Below are 21,477 nucleotides of genomic sequence, written 5' to 3' on the forward strand. Positions count from 1 at the left end.
AGGCCATCATTCATTTTAATTTGATGTGTAATCGTTGTGTAAAACTTCACCTTTACCTTAACCGCTTATCTGTTCATCAGAAATGTTCTTTTCTGCTGCAGATGAGTCAGCTTCTGCAGGATAGGGGGGGAGATCCCAAGGCGTTCCCAGAGCAGATGGACTATTTAAACCCTGCAGCATGTTCTTGATCCACCCTGCTTTTATCTTCACCCCAGTAGCTTAAAATAGCCGCCACAGGGAGGCGTCCTGGAGGCATCTGGAGCAGATGTTTGAGCAATCTCCACTGGCTTCTGTCAATGGAAAAAAAAAAAAAAAAACAACATTGCTTCTGTGAGATTTGTGAGACGTTATTTATTTTCTAACAAACATATTCGACTTTTAAGTAAAAGTCCTGAATAATGCGCTTTGATTCAGCATTTTAAAAAAAAACACAAAGTTGCCCCCCACAAGTTGTGTCTTTCTGTAATTTCACAGACAAACTCAGAGCAGACTCCAAGCACGTTAGCAGAGAACACACAGCTGGGAAGATGAAAAGGAGTCTGTATGTGCACTGTAACAGCCTGATTTGAGCATGCTCGTGATCGATATACAGAGCAGGGTGAGCAGCCAGTGAGAATAAATCGTGACTGGTGCTCTCTTTTATTTTCGTCGTCTGAGATTTAATTGACAGATATGCCACAAACTTGCAGTTTTGTTGTCTACCATCTGTACATGCGGTGTCACACTTTGGCAGATTCGAGAAGCTACAGCCACGTTAGAGTTTCTATAACAGCTTCTCCAAGAGCCGGGATCACAACCGTCACATTTCTTCTCCAAAAAAAAAAACGATATCACTTTGGTGAATTTTCCTTGGGATTTTGATTTGCTGCTCGTTTCACCTCAGCAGGCCCTGAAGTGAAAAAAAGAAGAAAAAAAAGACGAGCTGGAATTAACCTGAGCAGTAACGATCGGTTACAGTTTGACATTATCTTGTCGTAGGTGCAAAACAATCAGGAAGTTTTTGGGAATATTTGCATCCAACTCAGAGGTTGAATTGTAACGTCTGTGCAGAGATCACTTCAGTGGATGGAGAGCTCGTTCGCGCCTGACAAGAGATTAGAAGCGAATATTCCACCACATCACATCCATACATCTGACGTCTGAATGATGTGCCTGCTTTCAGATATAGCCTGCTTTCCCAGAATGAGGCATGTGCACTTTTCTCCTTTTCTAGGTCACCATTGGGATGGGTTTTTCTTCTTTTTTGAGACATTTTGCTTCCATTCGATCCCAGAAAACTCGTTTGATCTTGAACCAAAATGTCAAAAGAGTCCCACCTCTGCAGTGAGATACCAGCTGCCGTGCAAAAAATACTGAGAACAAACTGAACACTTCGACTGGAGATGAACAACGGGTAAAAAAAACAAAAAAAACAGAGAGCAACTGCTGCCCCAAAAAATGTATTTATAAAACAGGTATTTTGGATAAATGCCAGTTTACATGATATAAAAGGCTTTGTTGAAGGTCAAGAGGGATGTACTTTGTTTGAATAAGGAGATTCTACACGCAAGGACAATGTGCTCTCTGTTTCACAGCTGCATAGGTGCCAGAACTGGATTTTTAACTCAAATTATGATGGCAAATAAATAGGGTTGAGTCAATTTCAAAGGGAGTTGTGAAATAAAACTGCAGGATCACAATGTTTTAATTAAAAGACGGAAAGCAAACAACATAGAATTCTATAAAACACCGTCAAATGCTTCTACAGGAATTAAGAGGGTCAGGAGCAGCCAGGTGGTGCTGATCAAATGCAGTTTGCTGGTCTGGAGCATTCAGGTGTGCGTTAACACGATGCCAAGGAGGAAAGACATCTGCAACGATCCTAGAGAGGGAACCGTTGCTCCCCGTTGATCAGGGAAGGGTTATAAGGTCATTTCCAAACAATAAGAGAGAAAAATTATTCACCACTGAAAAAACCTTCAAAATTATAGTTGACGATCGTCCCAAGAGTGGATGTCCCAGCAAATTTACCAGACTGAGCAATGCTCAAAGAAACTGCAAAAAAAAAAAACAACCCAAAGGAGCTAAATCTACAGGCCTTAGTTAGGACGTTACATGTTGAAGTTCATGACACTACCATGATGGGAAGGGTTGCCAGGAGAAAGCCACATCTCTCTAAAAAGAACATGGCAGCACAGCTTAGGTTTGCAAAGGATTATCTGAACAAACCACAAGACTCCTGGAACAATGTCCTTTGGACAGACCAGACCAAAGTGGAGAACACCTCATACCAACTGTCAAGCACGGTGGTGGAGGGCTGATGATTTGGGCTTGTTTTGCAGCCACAGGACCTGGACACCTTCCGGCCTTTGAGTCCATGAAGTCAGCTGTAAAGTATTCCAGAGTCAAATGTGAGGCCATGTGTCCGACAGCTAAAGCTCGGCTGAAACTGGGTCATCAACAAGACAGTGATCCCAAACACAGCAGCAAATCTACAACAGAATGTCTGAAAAAGAAAGGAATCGAGGTGTTGCAATGGTCCAGTCAAAGCCCAGACCTCAACCCGATCGAAAAGTTGCGGTGGGACCTTAAGAGAGCTGTGCATAAATGAGTGTCTGCAAACCTAAATGACCTGAAGCATCGCTGTTAGGAAGAACAGAAAATGGTAACTTCAAGTTATTGTTGCTAAAGGTGGGTCTACTAACTATTAAATAAGAGGGGTGTACTTCGATTTTCAAACAGTTACTGCAGCTTGGCTTAGATTTGCCCAAATAAATGACGGCACAGTGTAATATATATTGCCTTTTTTTTTTTCCTTTTTTCTTTTTCTCTAACAAAAAAACAAACAAAAAAAACAAACAATAACCAATGCGGACTGGTCAGAGATATAATGGTTATAGCGGTAACACAGCGTCCAAGTAAAGCAGATCAGGTCCAAAGTGGTTGCCCATTTAGGTCTCCATTGCATTCAACTCCCATTGCTTCCAGAGGTTTCCTCCAAGTGTCTATAAATAACTGAGTTTTGCCATCAATAAAGTGTCCAAGTTTCAGCATGGTCATAAGGTCGACAATCAAGGACTTCCATACAGAAATAGATGGAGGGTCTTCCCCCACCCACTTCAACATTATACTTTTCCTAGCTAGCATTAATAGTGATTGAACCACCTTCTCATTTTTTTCAATTGAAACAGGGATGTGACCAAGCAAACACATCATTGGATTTTCAATCACTTGTTGTCCTGTTGCTTTACTTATATCAGAGCACACTTTGTTCCAAAATTTCTGAATGTAAACGCATTCCCAAAGACAATGGTACCTTGTACCCACGTGAACTTTACATTTTTGACAATTTGGTGACATACCCACATTATATTTACTGAAAATGTTTGGAGAAATGTAAACATTATGCATAATATTGTACTGCAATTCTTTAAACTTGTTGCAAATTGAGATGTTAGATGGTAAAGCAAGAATTCTGTCCCAAACCTGTACCCTTATTTCACATTTAAATAGCACTCCCCACGATTTCCTCAACCAAGAAAGTTTGTCCACACTGAGGGAGTATATTTCTGAATAAAATTTAGAAATAAAGTGTTTATGTTCTTTATTATTGATCAGGAACATTTCTAAGTGATATGAATCTGGTGTAAACTTAAGAGATTTATTTTTTTGTTGTACATAATGCCTTATCTGCAAATATTTATAAAAATCCTTATTTGGCAAAGAATATTGTTCCTTGAGAGATTCAAAAGATTTGAACTCTCCTTGTCTGAATAAGTCAAAAACTCTATGGATCCCGGCCGAGTGCCAGTCTGCAAAACTTGTTCCTAAAGTTTGTGGAGGGCAGTTTGGGTTACCCACCAGTGTGGACAAAATTGGAAATGATCGATTGCCTTTAAAGAGTTTTTTAAGTTTATCCCATGCCTGTAATACATTGCCTAATAAAAAATTATTTTTAATTCCACTTGATAGTGCATTTATTTTGGTGCCAATTAAGTTGACAGGCGATGATGGTTTACAAAGCACTAGTTCAATATTAAGCCATGGTGAGTCTGAATTTTCATGTATCCACGCACTTAATATCCTAGCTTGTACTGAAAGAACATAATATTCTACATTGGGTAGGTTCCATCCGCCCAATTCTTTAGGCAATTGAAGTATATTGCCTTTTTTATTTGTTTTACTTGTTTTTATCTGAATGTACCAACATTTAAGACCTGAAAACAACCATGAAAGGAAACATTTTCATGTTTCATGACACAAAATGTACTTTATTTTTCACTCAACTGGAATGGAAATCGTTGTCAATTATTCATCCCAGGCAGAATGTAGCCAAACTAAAAAGAGGAAGAACGGGTGGAGGAAACGGGTGATGGAGAAATGGAGCTTCTAACCACTATGAATGCAAACCTCAGTCCGTTGGGAACACCCCCAGTCTAATGTTGACTCAAGTAATTGATGATCATCCAGTTTAAAATCGATTCAGTGTAACAGCGTGGCAGGTCGGTTTGAGCTGTGTGAGGCTACACCTCATTATATAATCAACAGTTGGCTCTTCGGAGCGTAAAGAATTGCCTCCCCCCCTCCACAGCGTGGACCTGCTGTTTGTGTTTGTTGGGTCGACGTGCGGCTGACTGGAAGAGTCCACCACCGAAGCTCTTGCAGGCATTTTTCTCTTCCTCCGGGCTTCACACACATTTTAAACCAGATTAAACCAACCTGCCCGCCGCCCTGTGGCTGGACGACACAGGCAACCTCGTCGACTGCTTAAATATCTCCCTGTTGTCTCTGCGCTGTCATTTCTTTAAATGAACGCCAACGCTTCTCTGTAAGCGCTGTCGGCGGCTTCTCTCTCTCTTTTGTTTTTTTTGTATGCATGTTTTTTTTTCTTTAACTCCAGCGACCTTCCACCTGCTACGAAGAAAGACGCATTTATCCGCCTCCTTCTCTGTTATTTGACGCCACAAAGCCGCGGACAAGTGGAGCGGGTCGAACTACCTGTTAGCTTGAACTGGCCGCGTTCTCACGGAGCTCGTGATACCGCCGCCGCCGCCGCCGCATACCTGCTGACCTACTTTGTGTAAGTTGGGAGTGAAAGCGGCGCGGTGCGGGTTGTGAATTTGTGCCTGCGTTACAAGAACATGAACGAAACCGCGGTGACGTCCAGTAAAGCGCAGGAGAGTTGAAGGAAGCGAAGCGAAGGAGAGGAGAAGGTGTGCGAAAGAGCCATAGGTGAGCGCGCGGACACGGAGGAGGTGATGACCGCGTCTCCTCACCTGGACCTCGGGCTGCTGCTGCTGCTGCTGGCCTGCTGGCGAACGCCGAAAATGGTCGGAGGAAGTGAGTGACCGTTTTCCATATCTGGCTTTATGTTGTTAGGTTTTCTCATGCTCAAATCACATATGATGAAAATGAGTGAAATTGTCTTATATTTCAAGTTTTTTATTTATTTTTTATCTCCTCTAGCAATGCTGATGTCTTTGCTTTGACATATAACCGCCCCTCAATCCTCCGTGGCCATGACACAAAACGCCCCTTTGTCACATCTTTTCAATAATAACTTAAGAAAAAGGTTCCGGAGTGGGCCTGCTGTGGACGAAGTGTCCGGCAGCTTAAAAGTCAAACCACTGATTCTGTGTAAAATCGTGGCACCAAAATGATTTAAATCGAAGCCAAATGGCCACAAACAGGTGCTCAATTGCAACAAAGGTGTACAAAAAGAACATCAAAAGCAGCCATAAAGATGTTTCGAACAGCCTCAAAGTGTCAGGAAATGACTCCAAAGATGAACAAAACGAGCACAAAGAGACACAAATGTTCGCAATGATGTTTCACATTACCACAGAAAATGAACACCACAATGTGCAGATTCAAAAGAGGCTCATAATGACCATAGTCACATTCAAAATGTCCACTGAGGAGCAAAAATGGCTACAGAGGTATACAAAACTACCACAAAGAGGCACACGGGCAAAAAAACATGTTTTTGTCTGAAATGGGCCTTGTTTTCTGCATCGATACACATCCAGGGATGGTCCGATCAAACACTGAAAGTGGTGCAAAGACGATTTGTGTGTCAGGCGGGATTTATGGGGCCGTGTGTGTGAAAACACAAAAACACGCAGCCATCATTTTGGATTTTGACATTCCCTTTCAGTGGAGAGCGATTTTTACTATTTGGACATACACAAAGCTTTCAAAGTGAAGGAGAAAACTGAAATGGGCGCTGAAAACCGTCAAAATCCACTTCCATTCACACACTGTATCTGAAAAGGAGTCTGTCTGGCCTGTACAACGGAGGACAGTTCTTTCTCTCAAATGGAGCCTGTTTTCCATCTTCCAGAGCTTTAAGTACACGACAGCAGCGCAGCTTTACATTAATGTATCGCTTGGCGTGTCCACCTGTTTGATTTGATTCGAGTGTTTACGCCTTATATTTCAAGCTGACAAAGAGGCGTTGTCAAGCTGTCAAAACCTGAATTGAATGCCCATCAGGGGATTAGAATTTCAGCCCCCACTCTCTGATCTGGTTAATTAGCTGTTGCAGGAATACACTAAAGTCACTGCTGGGCAGATTCCTCCTCTTTGGACATTCACATGGGGGCTTGATGCAAAGCAGCCTTTGGGAAGCGGTGCCAAATCAACGCTCTTCTTCTTGGCTGAATAAGGAGAGGCGGCTAATAGAATAGAATAGAACTACTTTATTCATCCCAGCTGGGAAATTGTTTTGCAGTAGCAGCGTACAGACAGTAAAAATAAAAATAAGAATAAGAATAGAAATAAATAAAATAAAAATATATGTACATCAAAGTGCAACAATGCAGTTGTGCGGTTATGCAGTTATGGTATTGAGATACCATAATGACACTTAACTGTTATTGTACAGGGTGATGGCATGTGGCAGGAAAGATTTCCTGTATCTGTCCCTTCGACAGCAGAGCTGAAGCAGTCTGTGTGAGAAGGTGCTCCGCTGTCTGTCCACTGTGTGGTGGAGAGGGTGCTGTATGTTATCCATGATAGATAACAGCTTCTTCCGTGTCCTCCTCTCCACCACTGTTTCCAGTGACTCTAATTTTTGTCCCAGTACAGAGCCAGCTTTCCTGATGATTTTGTCCAGCCTGTTAGAGTCGCTGGCTCTGATGCTGCTTCCCCAACACACAGCAGCAAAGAAAATGGCACCGGCAACAACACTGTGGTAGAAGGTCTCCAACATCCTGCTGCACACATTGAAGGATCTCAGCTTCCTTAGGAAATAAAGTCTGCTCATCCCCTTCTTGCACACAGTGTCAGTGTTGGATGCCCAGTCCAGTCTGTTGCCGATCACCACTCCCAGGTATTTGTAGTCATCCACCTCCCCCTTGATCTTCAGTGGCTGTGAAGGCGTCTTCTTCTTCCTCCTGAAGTCGATCACCATCTCTCTGGTCTTGCTGACGTTCAGCCTCAGGTGATTCTGCTCAGACCACTCGACAAAGTTGTCCACCAGTGTCCTGTACTCCCCCTCCTCTCCATCTCTTATACACCCGACAACAGCTGAGTCATCAGAAAACTTCTGTAGGTGACATGACTCAGAGTTGGACTGGAGATCAGTGGTGTATAAGGTAAAGAGAAAAGGAGAAAGCACGGTTCCCTGTGGAGCTCCTACGTCACTGACCACCACATCAGACAGGACACTGCCCAGACGGACAGACTGTGGCCTGCCTGTCAGGTAGTCAGTAACCCAGGAGATCACTGAGCTGTGGACACCCATCCCCCGCAGCTTCTCACCCAGTAGCAGGGGCTGGATGGTGTTGAAGGCACTCGCGGGGCTCTGTGTTGATTTGTACAATGATGTCGGGGCTTTTTGTTGACCCACCACCTCCGCCCGTGTCATAACCGTTTCATCATTACCGCAGCTCGACATCCCGCTGCTCTCTGCCACCTATTGAGTTTAAATGGTTTCGACTTTGGTGTTGAAAACGCGCTCTCTCTCTCTCTCCCCTGTTCCGTTGGGGAGATGAATCCTGGAGATCTCCTTGCAACACAGCAGTACAGGATGGAATCCCGTCTCCTCTCAAAGGATCGCATCGTGAATTTTAAGGCAACAGGTGCAACGATAAACGGAGAGCCTCCCAGCAGGCCGTAGCTTTGAATAAAAGTTTTTACTTAGTAATTAATGAGCGTCGGGTCATGTTGTGCTCCAGCACAAAGCTGAAACTCAATTTGTCTGAAGACTTTACCTTCAACTAGGGGTCTATAAATAACCAGTTACATTATTGCCCATGATATGACTCCTACTGCTGGCGCTGCAGAATCAATGTAATTATCTGGCAAGTTGTACCTTTCGGTTGTGTGTGTGTGTGTGTGTGTGTGTGTTTGTGTGTATCTTAAACGGGTCTAATTTTTCAGAAAAATATTTATTCAAACTTATAAAAAAAGAATCTGTGCGGTAGACGCATATTTTATGTAGCTAATCTTTCGTTTTGATTATTTCTGGTAAAACGGTGCCTTGCAAAAGCCATCCCTTGATTTTTATTTTCATTTTTATTTTTTTTTATTTTTTTTACTGCCAGGAAATCAGGAAATAGGTTCTGTAGGTTATTATATTAAAAATGAATCCAGTATATGAGCCAAATGCTGAGTTTGCACATTTTTAACGAGCTTAAAAGTCACCAGATTTATTCTCCAACGCAGCCTGAACCCTCTCAGACAGCTTTCTGTCATTTCTTTAAGGAGTCTTCAGGAATAGTTCTCCAGGCTTCTTGAAGGACATCCCAAAGCTCTTCTTTGGATGTCGGCTGCCTTTTGTCCCGTTCTCTGTCAGGATGATCCCACACTGCTTCAGTAATGTTGAGGTCCGGGCTCTGGGGAGGATTCATCCCTCCATAAGACCTGTTGCCGCTGATTTTCAGTCCACTTCTTGTGTCATTTGGCACAGCTCAGCCTTCCATGGAGACCATTTCTGATGAGGCTTCAGTGAACTGTAGATGGATCAGCTGAAGGTCTAGATGCATCTCTCAGCTCCTGTTTCAGGTCTTTGCTGGATGTTTTTGGAGTGGACATCACTTTCAGATACTGCTCATCTGCTTTAATTTGTTTTGTTGTCCAATTTTGTCTTTTTTTTTTTTTTTAAGTTTGTTTTTTTAAGCCTGTCTAAGTTTTGTCCAGTGTTCTCCCCAGTTTTTTTTCTTTTGAAGACAAACTGCATGCCGAGATATGTCAAGTTTTCAGCTAATCGCTCTTTTAGGAATCATATTCTTGGTGCAAAACGTTCTGTCAGTGTCAAACCGTGTTATCTTTGGGATTTTTCAGAGATGCAGCTAAAGAAATGGGAACAAATGATGTGTCTTTGCGACAGGCTGCGAGAAACAAAGACACCGTTTTGAAATGATTTATTTGCAAAGTAATGGAAACAAACAAAACGCATTCCTCTGAAAATTGTCAGTTTCAAGGACTGGACTGAAAATGAGCGGGGATAAAAAACAATCAAACTGTCTAAAGAATAACTTTGAAAGACCTTTTGAAAGCTATGAGAACTATTGCTCAAGACCACTTTAAAAGATTACAAGAAAGTCTGGCTACTTGGAAGCGAAATGTAAAGAAACGAGAGGCGGATCTGTTTAAAATGTCTGTCAGGACTACAGAATTAGTTATGCTTATAAATGCTGTCAATATAATGAAAACGGCAATCTCAGGCTTTTATGTTTATAAGTTTACAAACATTTATGGCTAATAAATAACACTCAGCGTCACTTGTGTTAGATTTCTGTTAAGAGCTTCTGGAAGACCAATCTTAGCTGTATAAGGCATCTCAGATGCCACGACTCCTGTTTGCTGCAAAAGGCCATGAGCTCGGCTCCAAAAAGCTGGCAGTAGCTGAGTACTCACAGTTTACATTTAGGATATTTATAGGCTCGTTAAGTGGAATCTGGACTTGGATTCCAGTTGTGTTTTTCTGATCTGCGTCTCTGTGCTTCCACACGAAAGGCTTTAGAATTGGGTGAAAGCTGTTCGACAGGGGCCGGGAAGGAGAACAAAGACAAAAACCAAACATGTGCAGCGTGTAGTGATCATAAAAATGCAAAAGCTGCGGTGCACAGGAGGTCTTTATTGAAAAGCAGCGGGCTAAAGTGCTTTTACATTCCTGCAGGGAAGCCTCTCTTAATCTGCTCCATGCAGCCTCACATCACTGCTCCGCTCACTGTTGATTGTCACCATTTTTTTTTTTTTCTGTGGCAACCTGACGAGTTGATGATTATGCCCCCTCCCCAACTTTCCTCGGATTTGCTGCATCACTGCTGTGCTGCTGCTAAAACATTAAAGTAATACTATGTAACATTTCTACCTTAAAATAACAGCTTGAAAAAAATTGTGCGGCTAGAATGAGTTTTAATATTACGATTGGCCTGTCTCCTATGCCCTTCGGGGGTCTGAGTTGGAATAACTGCGCTCTGTAACTTTGCTGGACCGGCCCGGGAGCTGAGCGGAAGTACTTCGACTTGCTTTCTGGCACACCTACCGCAAAAACAAATAGACCCCTCTCACGCTCCCAGGTACATTTGATTACTCTTACCTTCTCGATCGACATAGCTTGCACCTTCTGACTCCTCTCCGGTTCGTCAACAAACGTGAAAGCGAAAGGGTGTTGTATTTACGACAGTGTAACTGTACATTACCTCCAAGCCTGTAGGGGGAGCTCCAGAGTGGGCTTTTTGAGAAGTTACATTGTATTTCTTTAAGCAGTGGGAAATCCTTTGGTGGGACGTGACTCTAAATGACCGGCCGAGGGCAAATTAAAATTCTCTGGACATTCTCTGTGGACAAAGTATAACTGTTCCAAACTCGAACAGCTGTTCTGACGCAAAATGATCAAAAAGTACCAAAAGAAGACGACGAGAAATAAGACTAGCATAAAGAGGAAGAAAATTACTTCAATCCAGTAACTTAATGCACCTAAAGTGGCTCAGTGACTGCAAAAATAAACAAAATGACCATAAAGGTCAACAAAATTGCAACAAAGATGAAAATAATGACAAGAAAGATGCTCAAAAAGGCCATAAAGATCCTCAAAAGGCTCATCGAGATGATCAAAATTGCTATAAAGACTACAAAGACTGACCACAAAGGAAGCAAATGTTGCCACAAAAAGGCATAAAATCGCCTTGAGGTTCCCATTAAAAGACGCAGGACAATCCCAAAGCGAAAAGCAAGCGACTATAAAAAGGCACAAAATTACTACAAAGAGAAACAAATGACCTCAAAGACTGACACAACGTTTTTGCCTTGCTCTTACATTAGGACTGAGAGCTGTGTTATTTGTGTTTATCCAGGGGCCTAACATTTCATAATCCACTGAATGAAGATCAGATGGCATATTTAATTAGTATGCATAGGTTGTAGGTGTATCAAAACGCACACACACACACACACACACACACACACACACACACACACACACACACACACACTTGCATAGACATCCATCCATCTCAGAAAGTGGTAGAGCCATTAGCCAGATTAGGCTGTCCGAGTTTATCAGCAAACTGTTACATCACCGTGATTTACAGTCAGCTGTCCGGCTCCACAGTCGTACATAACAGACTGCTCCTGGAGGAGCAAGGTAAACGGTGACAGTCACCTGGCTGCTTTTGTCACTGCAGTATCGCTGGGGGCTGCAGAGAAGAACAAAGTTGGATTTGACAGGAAGATGTACACGTGGCGCAGGCTTTTTATTAGTGTCATAGAGCAGCAAACTAAGAGATTGTTGTGTTGGAGAGATGAAACCAGCAAGAGTGTGTTGCTGTTGTTATCGCAGTGAAAAATTAGCTGTTAGAAATGCAGGGTCGGGCAAAAAATGTCCAAACGTCAAGTCAGATTTTCTTCGTCATTAACAGGGTGTGTTGTACCTCCTAAAGTTTTAACACTCAATAAAGTTCTCAGGTTCCACGGATGAGCCAGTTTCACTCTTCACACAGGTAGACAAGTGAGTTTGGCCAAGTGAGGCGACACAAGGCTGTATTCTGGTACTGGCTAAATGTTGGCAAGTAGGCTCTGGTCCAGTAATGATTGCTAGATTTGCTTAGGTTTTGGGTCAGTCTGGGATGAGAATTTGCTTTCTTTGGACTGAAAATGGATTAGATGTTGTGACCTAAAGTCAGGCAAGATGGAGATATGATTCAGTTTCAGAACCCAGACTCAGCCATTTATGCAGCCAAACTCTGGACTCATTCTTGGGTCGGCCCGCCACATTTGGACCATTATTGGGCCTGAGCTTATTGGCTGAAGAGAGCCTAAAAGTGACGGTGTTGATTAACCAGCTGATCTATGATCTACGTTCCTGCACCTACAGTCATGAGCTGTGGGAAGTGACCAAAAGGAGGAGACGGGTACAAGTGGCTGAAAATGGTTTCCTGGACTGGCCCTTAGGGGTAGAGTGAGAGTGGTGGCTGGGGATTTTCCGCTAAAGGCCTCGGTATGCTTCTCTGTCGCTATCCGTCAATCCGACTCCGTGGTCACTAAAACCTTTCAAAGTTCTCCGTTGGGCTGTCGGATACGTAAGGCAATTCACCTCCCGATCAGTAGGCGTCGCTATGTTAAACGACCCAATCTCGCGACGTCTATTGTGAAAGTCGTTGATTGATTGTTTACGTTCCGGCTCCGTTCCACTCCTCACAGTGAACGATGGCGACCGAGAGAGAAAGACTGTTGTTGGAGTTGGAGCTGTTGATATTGAAATGCAAATAATTTTGACCAAATCTTGACCGGCACACAGTAAAATCTTTCAAAAATAGCGGTGTCGTTGTTCTGAGAGGAAGGAGCTAAACCGGAAAAGTGATTCCAGAAATTATGTTGTTAGCCGACCAATAACAACCCTTGCGGTCTCCACGAGTCTCCGTCGCCTCGACAGATAGATGGGAATTTTGGCCGCCGCACGCAAGCGACGGAGAGCGTCTCCGGGAGGGTCTCCGTCGACGGTCGCTCTCCGTAGATGACCATAAATCAGCCTTTACTCCCACAACCGGGTCCGGGTTAAGTTGCAGAAAAGGGATGGATTAATGGTTACTTTGAGTTTAGTCGTCACTTTTACCCAAAAATTTGGCTTCAGAGATGTGATTTTCCAGTTTGTGCTCTCCTGTCCCCACTATTGTACAAAAAGATTTTTCCATTTTCCTTTCACTTAAGGGTTTTTACAGCTGGTTATTGCAGTTTTACACCCAATTTAATTGTAAATTAAGTGAGGACACACGCTGTCGTGAGCTCAATCAAATGCCAATCAATATCAAATGAAAACCCAACAGGCCCCAGGAGGCTTAAAATGGACCTTAGAGAACGGAAACCCAAACACGCACCTCAATATCTACACAAAAATGTTTCAATGACTACAGTGATGGTCACAGTCCCCCCATCCCAACCCCCAAATAGAGATGTTTCCTCCTCAGTTTATCCTAAGATATTTTGGACAAGCTGAAGACGAAAGTCAGCAACCCTTGATCTCAGAATACAGAGAATCTGGAGAAGAGGAGGAGGATTCCTTATGGGTGACTCATCTTTTGGATGCTGTGCTGTGAGTTCTCTAAGGACTTAAAGCTGTTATTAAAGCAATAAGATCATTATAATAAATGAAGGATCGCAAATGACTGTAGCACACATATCGTTGAGGAAAAAACATTTGATTTCATGATGATTTCAGTATGATTTAAGCAATTAGATTCAAATAAAGGTTAGTTTGTGTGTGTGTGTGTGTGTGTGTGTGCGTGTATGTGTATATATATATATAGAATGAAAGTGATTTGGCATCCTTTATGCCACCTTCATCCAAGGTAACCTCAGCAAATAGTGGCTTTCAGGCAAAGCTGAAGCACAGCAGAGAGGGACGAGGAGGGGCTTCGTCCTATTTGCTAGAATTGTTTTAAATACAAACTTCCCACAGTTATTCATTCTTTCGGTGCCATTGACGTCTATAGACGTCAATTTTAAAAAATAACGTTGACTGCCAAAGACGTCTATAGACGTCAATTGCGTTTTTAAACAGAGCGGGCTGGGGGACAATCTAGCGGAGTTCGTCACTAAATCTTAGGCTTGTAAACACTAAACAGAGAATATACTGGCAAAATTACCCGCAAGGTGGCAGCAGTGCCACTTTGCACAAAAAAAAAGGAAGCTTGTTTTCGCCGTTTTTTTGGTCAAACAGCTGTTTTTGGTGAAACCAACCTATGTTCTACTGTCTATTACTAAAGGACTGAAAATGGTAGAAACAAACTTTTTTTTCCTGATCAAAGAAGAGAGTCTACTCTTTCGTTTGGTAATTTCGGTGTGTACATAGTCATAAGACACACTTTTCTGTGGGTCTTGGAAAATCAGTCAAAATACTGTAAAACACTTGGCAGTATGGGTGTCTCTGCACTGAAAATGGCTGGCAGCCAATGAGTTAAGCTCCGATTGAGGTAGCAAAACTCAGACTTTTGAATTTAGCCTTTTTTTTTTTTTTTTTTTTTAATGGGGGATGTTTTTATTCTAATTTTAGGACGATAGACCTTATAGGAGATACGGGTAAGTGTTGGCACGTTCGTGTTAAGAGCAGACAGATACAAAATGAAGAAACTAGTTTTGGAGGACTGGTGTTCTGTTTGTGCAGCTTTAACAGGCTGAACGCAGACAGTGAACATGTTGACATTGTCAGCATGAGCATGTCGTATCCCTTCTAAAAACTGCAAAATCACAAACACAATGTTGAATACCTGTAGTTTATGATATCAGTGCCTTGTGTTGCCCGTCGCATGTAGTCTGAGTTCGTATTTTAGAATATCGTGACCACAAAGGTTTAGTTGAAAACCCATTCACATCTAAATGTGTCCTGAAAATCTCAATCTATCTCAATTAAAAATGAACAATTAGAAATCTGTCATCCAAAGCTGTCCAAAACATGAAGGACGAATGAGGACATGGGAGAACAGTGTGTTCTCTAATATCCATCTGAACTTCTATATTTTATCCTTCTGTCAATATCCACATTCTGTTCCTCTTCCACACTCCCAGTCTTTTCTTTTTTCCTCCTTGCCCTATCCATCTCTCTTTGCCCTTCGTCCATCTTTTCCCTGGAAACCATAAGATTAAAAATCGCCATCTCTTGATATCTGCCACAGATAATTGCTCCCTCCCCTCGCTCTCCATCTTTTCCCCCTTTTTCTGACTCATTCATCCCTCGCTCTGTCATATTCCTGTCGTCTTTCATCTACCGCTTTCTCATCCCATCTCTTTTTCCTCTGTCTCCCTGACTCCATCTAAGCCTCCCCTCTCATGTCCTCTCCTGGTGTGTGTAATGTAATTGCAGAAGTATATTTGCTGTGTGAGCACCCCATTGCAGCGCTGGCAGATGAAAGCAGGTGGGATTTAGCAGCCGTAACGTGATGGGATTTCAGGGGGCTCTCGGGCTGTCATTGGTAGAGACAGGGAAACATGGCTCTGTATGTATCTGTCTCTGTGGAGTGTGTTGGAGCAGGATATTCTCTTTGATTATTTTCATTATTTGTACACATGTTTGTGTGCTTCTTGTCCTCTGTTCTCCATGAAATCCTCCTGTGGCGGCATCATCAGGGAGACACGACCAAATGTTTGCAGTCACACATGCACATATGGATGATAAATGACCCCTGCCTGTTTTCACAAGCTGTTAAACACCGTTAACTCAAAAAGAAGTGTTTTTTTTCCCCAGTTGAGTGGGGAAGAACTTGGTGTGGTTCCAACAGATTTCTACCGGAAAGCTCTGGTCCAGTTGGAGATACAGAGCCAAAAACTAAATCAAGTTATAGCAGTGCATATTACTTTAAATCAGTAGATTAATTGGGTAAGTGTTCGGATGATTAAGCGGTTAAGCTTGGCCAGATATTGTGCACTTGCCAAACAGGAGTATTTTCCAGCTGTGCGCAGCTTCTTGACAATATTTAGGAAAGCTCTTTGGACAGTGCATTTTCATAAACTTGGGAAAATGTAATTGTTATAAAGACTAAAATGGGACTTTTTTAAAATGCAGGTAAACATGTTGGTACGACCGCAACTGTCGTAAATTGAATTTCTCAAATTGAATTTGAGAAAATTTGGACGAACGCACTAATGTGGTTGGAGTTCAAATGTCTCTACATGTTCAATGGGACTCAAGCCTTTAATGATGATTAAAAGAGATTTGATCTAAAAGCAAGACGGGTCGAAACACAGAATAAGCCAGGAGCGATAGAGAATAACCACATGGAATGACAATGATCACCGCTTGACATGGTACCACCAGTTAGCCACCACCAGCTAAATGCTGGCTGGTTGTTTTGGTCGGTATGTTAAAAGCCAACTGTGCAGCCTCACATCACTGCTCTGCTCACTGTTGATTGTCATCATTTTTTTTTCTGTGGCAACCTGACGAGTTGATGATTATGCCCCCTCCCCAACTTTCATCTACTGGCGGGTTTTCGGATTTGCTGCATCACTGCTGTTTTGCTGCTCAACAATAAAGCAGTGGGAAATCGTTTGTCAGAGGCCCAATACTAATGAACGAGTCAGACATATTTTGATCAATATATTAATTTCCTTTCCATTTTTGCACACAGAGACAAGGACAGTACTTTCAAAAGATTTTCTAAATACAGTGGAAACCGCTTATAGTGGTCACGGATATAGTAATCAACCGCTTATATAGATCAAAAGGCTTGGGACAGAATCATTTCTATACAAATGCTGTTTAAATAATTTGTTTATAGTAATCAAGAAATGCGCTTATAATGTTCATTTTTGGCCATTTTATGAATGTTAACATGTGCAAAAATCATTTTAAAACTACGTGTAGCTATTTTATTTTTTACTCCCTTGATTCCTTTCTGGACGTCTACTTCTGCCTCGCTAGCTAACGTAACGAGTTGACACCGGGCAGCAAGCGCGCGAATCATGGCTGGAAAAAGGAAGTCATTTTCTCTGAATGAAAAACGTAGTCTCCTCGAGGTGTATGACAAATGACCAAAAACGAGCCTACGAGATGCTGCGGCGAAGCTTGGCATTCCTCAGGCTACCTTGTGTAGTCTAATTAAGCAACGAGAGACAGTCATGAATGCTAACGACGGAGAAAGAAAACGACGGCGGACTGCGCAGTACTGTAATTAAACTTGCATGATAATAAAATTCAGTAAATGCTGAAGCTATCCGTTTCATTTCATTTTTCTCATTGAAAAACGATACAAATGGCATTTAGATGATATTCTGCATAAAAAACAAGTGAAATACCTGTACTGTAATACAAATTCGGTTTTAGTAATCAACCGCTTATAGTGTTCAAATTGGCTCTGGACCAACGTGATCACTATTTTTTTTTTTCCTAAACCTAACCAAGAAGTATCTACTTCTAACCAAAGTCTCAAATTAAGTCTGATGTTGGGTCCAATCTGTCATCGTTCCTTGTATCCACCACAGCAAAGCCTAAATTTATTGACTTTCTATTGTTTTGTTTTTTTTTTGCTTTTGGATAAATGTGCTGATGAAATGTTCTGCTTTTTTTGAGATTCAGACACCGTAGACTTGAGAAAGCAGCATTAAACATCCAGCTCAGTTGCTGTTAAGTCTGCATAAGTAGCAGTTTGTGTGGTTTTGTTTGAACATATTCCCAGTTCAGTTTATTTCCCCGTATTTCATAAAACCCCTCTGAAATATCTTCAACAGATGTGTTTGACTTTTTCACCAACTAAAGTGAATTCCCGCATGTGCCCTTCCTCGTCTTTGCATTGATGTTTCATGTAATCACCGTACATCCTAAAGTCTGCTTTCCAGTTCATCTGAAGGAAATATTCCTTTTGTGAAATCTCTGCTCTCACACATGCTTGTCATGCTTAAGCTTTCACACATTTTGGGTCTCTTAGAATTTAATCCCTGAAATGGTCTCGGATGTGGAAAAATTCTGCACCTAGAAGTCACATTTCATGTCCCATCTTCAGACAAAAAGAGAAGGAGCTTTGTTCTGCAACCCCCCCTTGATGTTCTTATACTGGAAGGTTTCTCTCAGAAAGGAGACGCAGTTGGCCGGTTTTCTACGCCCACAGAAACAGAAAATAGACCTGCCGCTAAAGGACACCGCGGATAGACTCACAATTGCTGCTTTTGCTCACCGCCTTGCTCTGCTTTCCGCTCAGTCCACCTAAACATCCAAGATGCAGCAGATTTTTAATCCTTCCACTTCAGCTGTCGAAGGACACTTTGGAAAATGTAGGAAGTCTGACAGAACCATTACAGATTGATGGTCCCTTTTAGGCAGGACAGTAGGGACACCTTTAGGGAGCTGGGGGATGGCTGGCTTGTTAGACTGAGATAGAGCTCAACTTTCATGGTTGTACTTCACGTAGCTTTCTGTTTAGTATTACGCTAAACTCTTTTCAGGCTGTCACTGAATGCTTAGAGAGTTTATGTCAGTTCTGCTGCCTACACCATGTTGAAATGAGCTGCTCTCTTCCTCTGGGTTTACAGCAAAGAATAAGATGCCATTTTTGTCCTTTTTGCTTAGTCATCCACAGAATGAAAGAGCGTCTCATGGGCAATTACAAATACAGAGTATAGTCTAGTTAGTCGAGGCGACTTGAAAAACACAAGCTGTGTTTCTTGAAAAGGAAATGCATTTCTATTCTACTTCTTGTCTGGGATTGACGTCTGTATATAGTTCTTTGTAGAACTGTAGAAAGACCTAATTTATTTCTTTTGTCGAAGAAACCATTTTATCTCCTTTCTTAATTGCTGGGATTACACTGTAGGAATTTTGTTGTTTTAGTTGTCTGGCAAGCAGCTTACCCGTCTTCTCTCCCCCTTCATAGAAATTTGTCCACAGCCTAAATATTGCACTTTTTTATTATAAATTTCTTGAAGTTGAAACTTAAGCTTACATATATCTCGATATGACATTTATCTGAGAAGTTTTTCGATAGTTCTATTTCCTGACTTCTAATTTTAGATTCTAACTCCTCTATTCTCTTCATATCCTCTTTTTTTCTTTTTAGACGAATATGCTATAATCTTCCCCCTAATGTACGCTTTTGATGCTTCCCATTCCATCGCTTTTGAGGTTGCACTACCAGCAATAATTTAAAAAAAAGATACTTCAGCGACAGGTTGAAGGACTCATCCTTTAATAATGATGTATTCATTCTCCATCTACCTTTTTTCTCAGTGTCAGTATTTATGTCAATGCTAAGCTCAACCGCTGCATTATCTGAGAGAGCCATTTCATTAATTTTACAATTAACGACTTGTTTTATTATAGTGCTCGAAATCGAAAACATGTCAATCTTGGAATAGGATTGGTGGCAGGGTGTATAAAAGGTATATTCGTTGTCACTGATTTATTAGTCGCCATATGTCCACCAATCCCATATCCTCACTGATCATATGTATTGCAGCTCTATCCTTGGACATTATTGGACTACTAACTTTGCTCCTTTCCAGGAAGGGATCTGAAACTTGATTAAAATCCCCTGATAATATTATCTGGCCCTCTGCTTCACCCAGTGTCTTATTTACTTCATGGTAAAAGTTTGGGTCTCCCTTGTTCGGTGCATAAATGTTGCAAAGTGTCATCATAGTCCCATTTTATCAGCGCCTGTGCGCATATCATTCTGCCCTCATCATCTTTAACCTCCTTGAGTAAAATAAAGCTCAGGTTTTTGTTCACCAATATGATTACCCTGTTCCGTTTACTAGAGAAAGAACTGTGAAAAATATGTCCAACCCAGCCCCGTTTCAGTTTGACTGCCTCTTCTTTTACAAAGTGTGTTTCTTGTAAAAAAAAAAAGCCATGTCAGCCTTATTATGCTTGAGATAAGTCAATACCTTCCCTCTTTTTGCAGGATTTCCACATCCATTGATGTTCCAACTTATGCATGTGACATAATTCCTACTCATATTTAATGTAAGAAAAAAAAAAAAATCTTGTGAAATTCCGATTGAAACAATATTGGCTATTAGTGTCTCATGTAATCTCAACATCTCACTTTTCTCTCTGCCAGTTTTGTCTGTCATCACCAGAAACAACTCTACGCAAAGAAACCATGTGAACAGCATTGTAAACTTTAACACTTTTGTAACAAGAAAAGAAAAAATACAAAAAACTAAACTAAGCCCCTGGCTTTTCTCCAGCCATACTGAAACAAAAGATAAACAAAACCAGACAGAAAAACAACGGACGTTTTGGTCTGTGGGATATCACATCTCTAGCCATCTCTCTCTGGCTTTTAGCTCAGGCGGTACAGAATCAAACCCAAACCCCCACCGATGTTTGTTACACATTGTCCACTTTTAAATCAGTCTATTTCTCATTGTCCATGTCAACTTTTATTGTGCACTGCTTCTGTTTTTAGACAGAGTGTTCGTGCTTACCCATCTGCATTGCAGCTTGTTTTGATGAATTTTTCCGCGTCCTTGGCGCTTGTAAAGCTCTGGGTTTTCCCCTTCCTGGTGAATCGCAGAGTTGCCGGATGGGCCAGCGTGTATCTCGCATTGAGCTGCTGCAGTGTTTTCTTCGCGGCCGTAAAGGTCTTCCTCTTCTCGGCCAGTTCCCTCGACATGTCTGGAAACACGGAAAGTCTCAGTCCTTCCCATTCAAGCCCTCGTTTTACTCTGACAGCTTTCAAAACTTTATCCCTCGCTGACTGCCGTAAAAATCTGATCAGCACCGGTCTGGGCGGCTGGTCCTCATTGGGGATGGGAGCTAATGCTCGGTGTGCCCGGTCTATTTCAAATTCACCTTCGACATCAACTTCGAGCCCGTCGCTCAGCATTTTCTTCACGCATTCCTCCATTGTGCCGTTCGTTCCGTAGGTTTCTTTCAGCACCAATGAGCTCACGTTATTTATCCTGCTGTGGTTTTCAAGCATTTGGATGCGATCCCACAACACTTCCGTCCTTTTTTCAGCGTGTTCTCCGTCGCTCACAAGCCGGTCAGTCGTGTCCTCCAGGTGGGAGATTCGCCCCTCCGCCTCCCCCAGCCTTTCTTGAATGTTGTTCACCGTGTTTTTTAGCTCATTTGTTGTTTCTTTAATGGTTAATATGTCTGCTGCCACTCCCTGCAATGTGGTGCTCATCTTGGAGATTTCGGCAAACATATTCTCCATGTTTGCAGTTTTTTCGGCACGTTGCTTTCCTAGCTGCACTGACGGCGACGAGTTAGAAGTTATGCTTCCTTCAGTTGACGGGGGAGGATTTTTTCTGGTAGCCATGTGGGCCGAGTCTTTGAAGTATTTCGATGTGGTCGCCATTGGGATCCGAAAAAAACCCCACTCTGGCTTACTTAAATATAATTCGTGAACACCAAGGGTTATTATTTTGTAAAAAGTTGTGGGTTTTCATGCAGTAAAATGTCGTAAATATCGGTGGGTGAGCGGAGCTCGTCTACTGCGCCGCCATCTTGCTCGGCGTACCCACGTGACTCGTCACTTAGAGGTGTTCTTGAACTTCTGCAGGTTTTTCGTCAAAGCACTTGCTCGTTTTAGCTAAAAAGTTCAACCTCGT

At 42.1% G+C, this 21,477-nt stretch overlaps 1 protein-coding gene across 1 annotated transcript in view; it reads left to right on the forward strand.

Moving 5' to 3' along the window:
• Positions 1 to 4,494: 4,494 nt before the first annotated feature.
• LOC142391351 (fibronectin type III domain-containing protein 5b-like) overlaps positions 4,495 to 21,477 on the forward strand; it is a 33,316-nt gene continuing 16,333 nt past the window's right edge. Inside the window, exon 1 of the mRNA XM_075477117.1 lies at positions 4,495 to 5,319. Within this exon, the coding sequence (XP_075333232.1) occupies positions 5,238 to 5,319 (82 nt within the window). The 5' untranslated portion in view covers positions 4,495 to 5,237. The remainder of the gene's footprint in view (positions 5,320 to 21,477) is intronic.

The sequence above is a fragment of the Odontesthes bonariensis genome, chromosome 11 (assembly GCF_027942865.1).
Source record: "Odontesthes bonariensis isolate fOdoBon6 chromosome 11, fOdoBon6.hap1, whole genome shotgun sequence".
NCBI lineage: Eukaryota > Metazoa > Chordata > Actinopteri > Atheriniformes > Atherinopsidae > Odontesthes > Odontesthes bonariensis.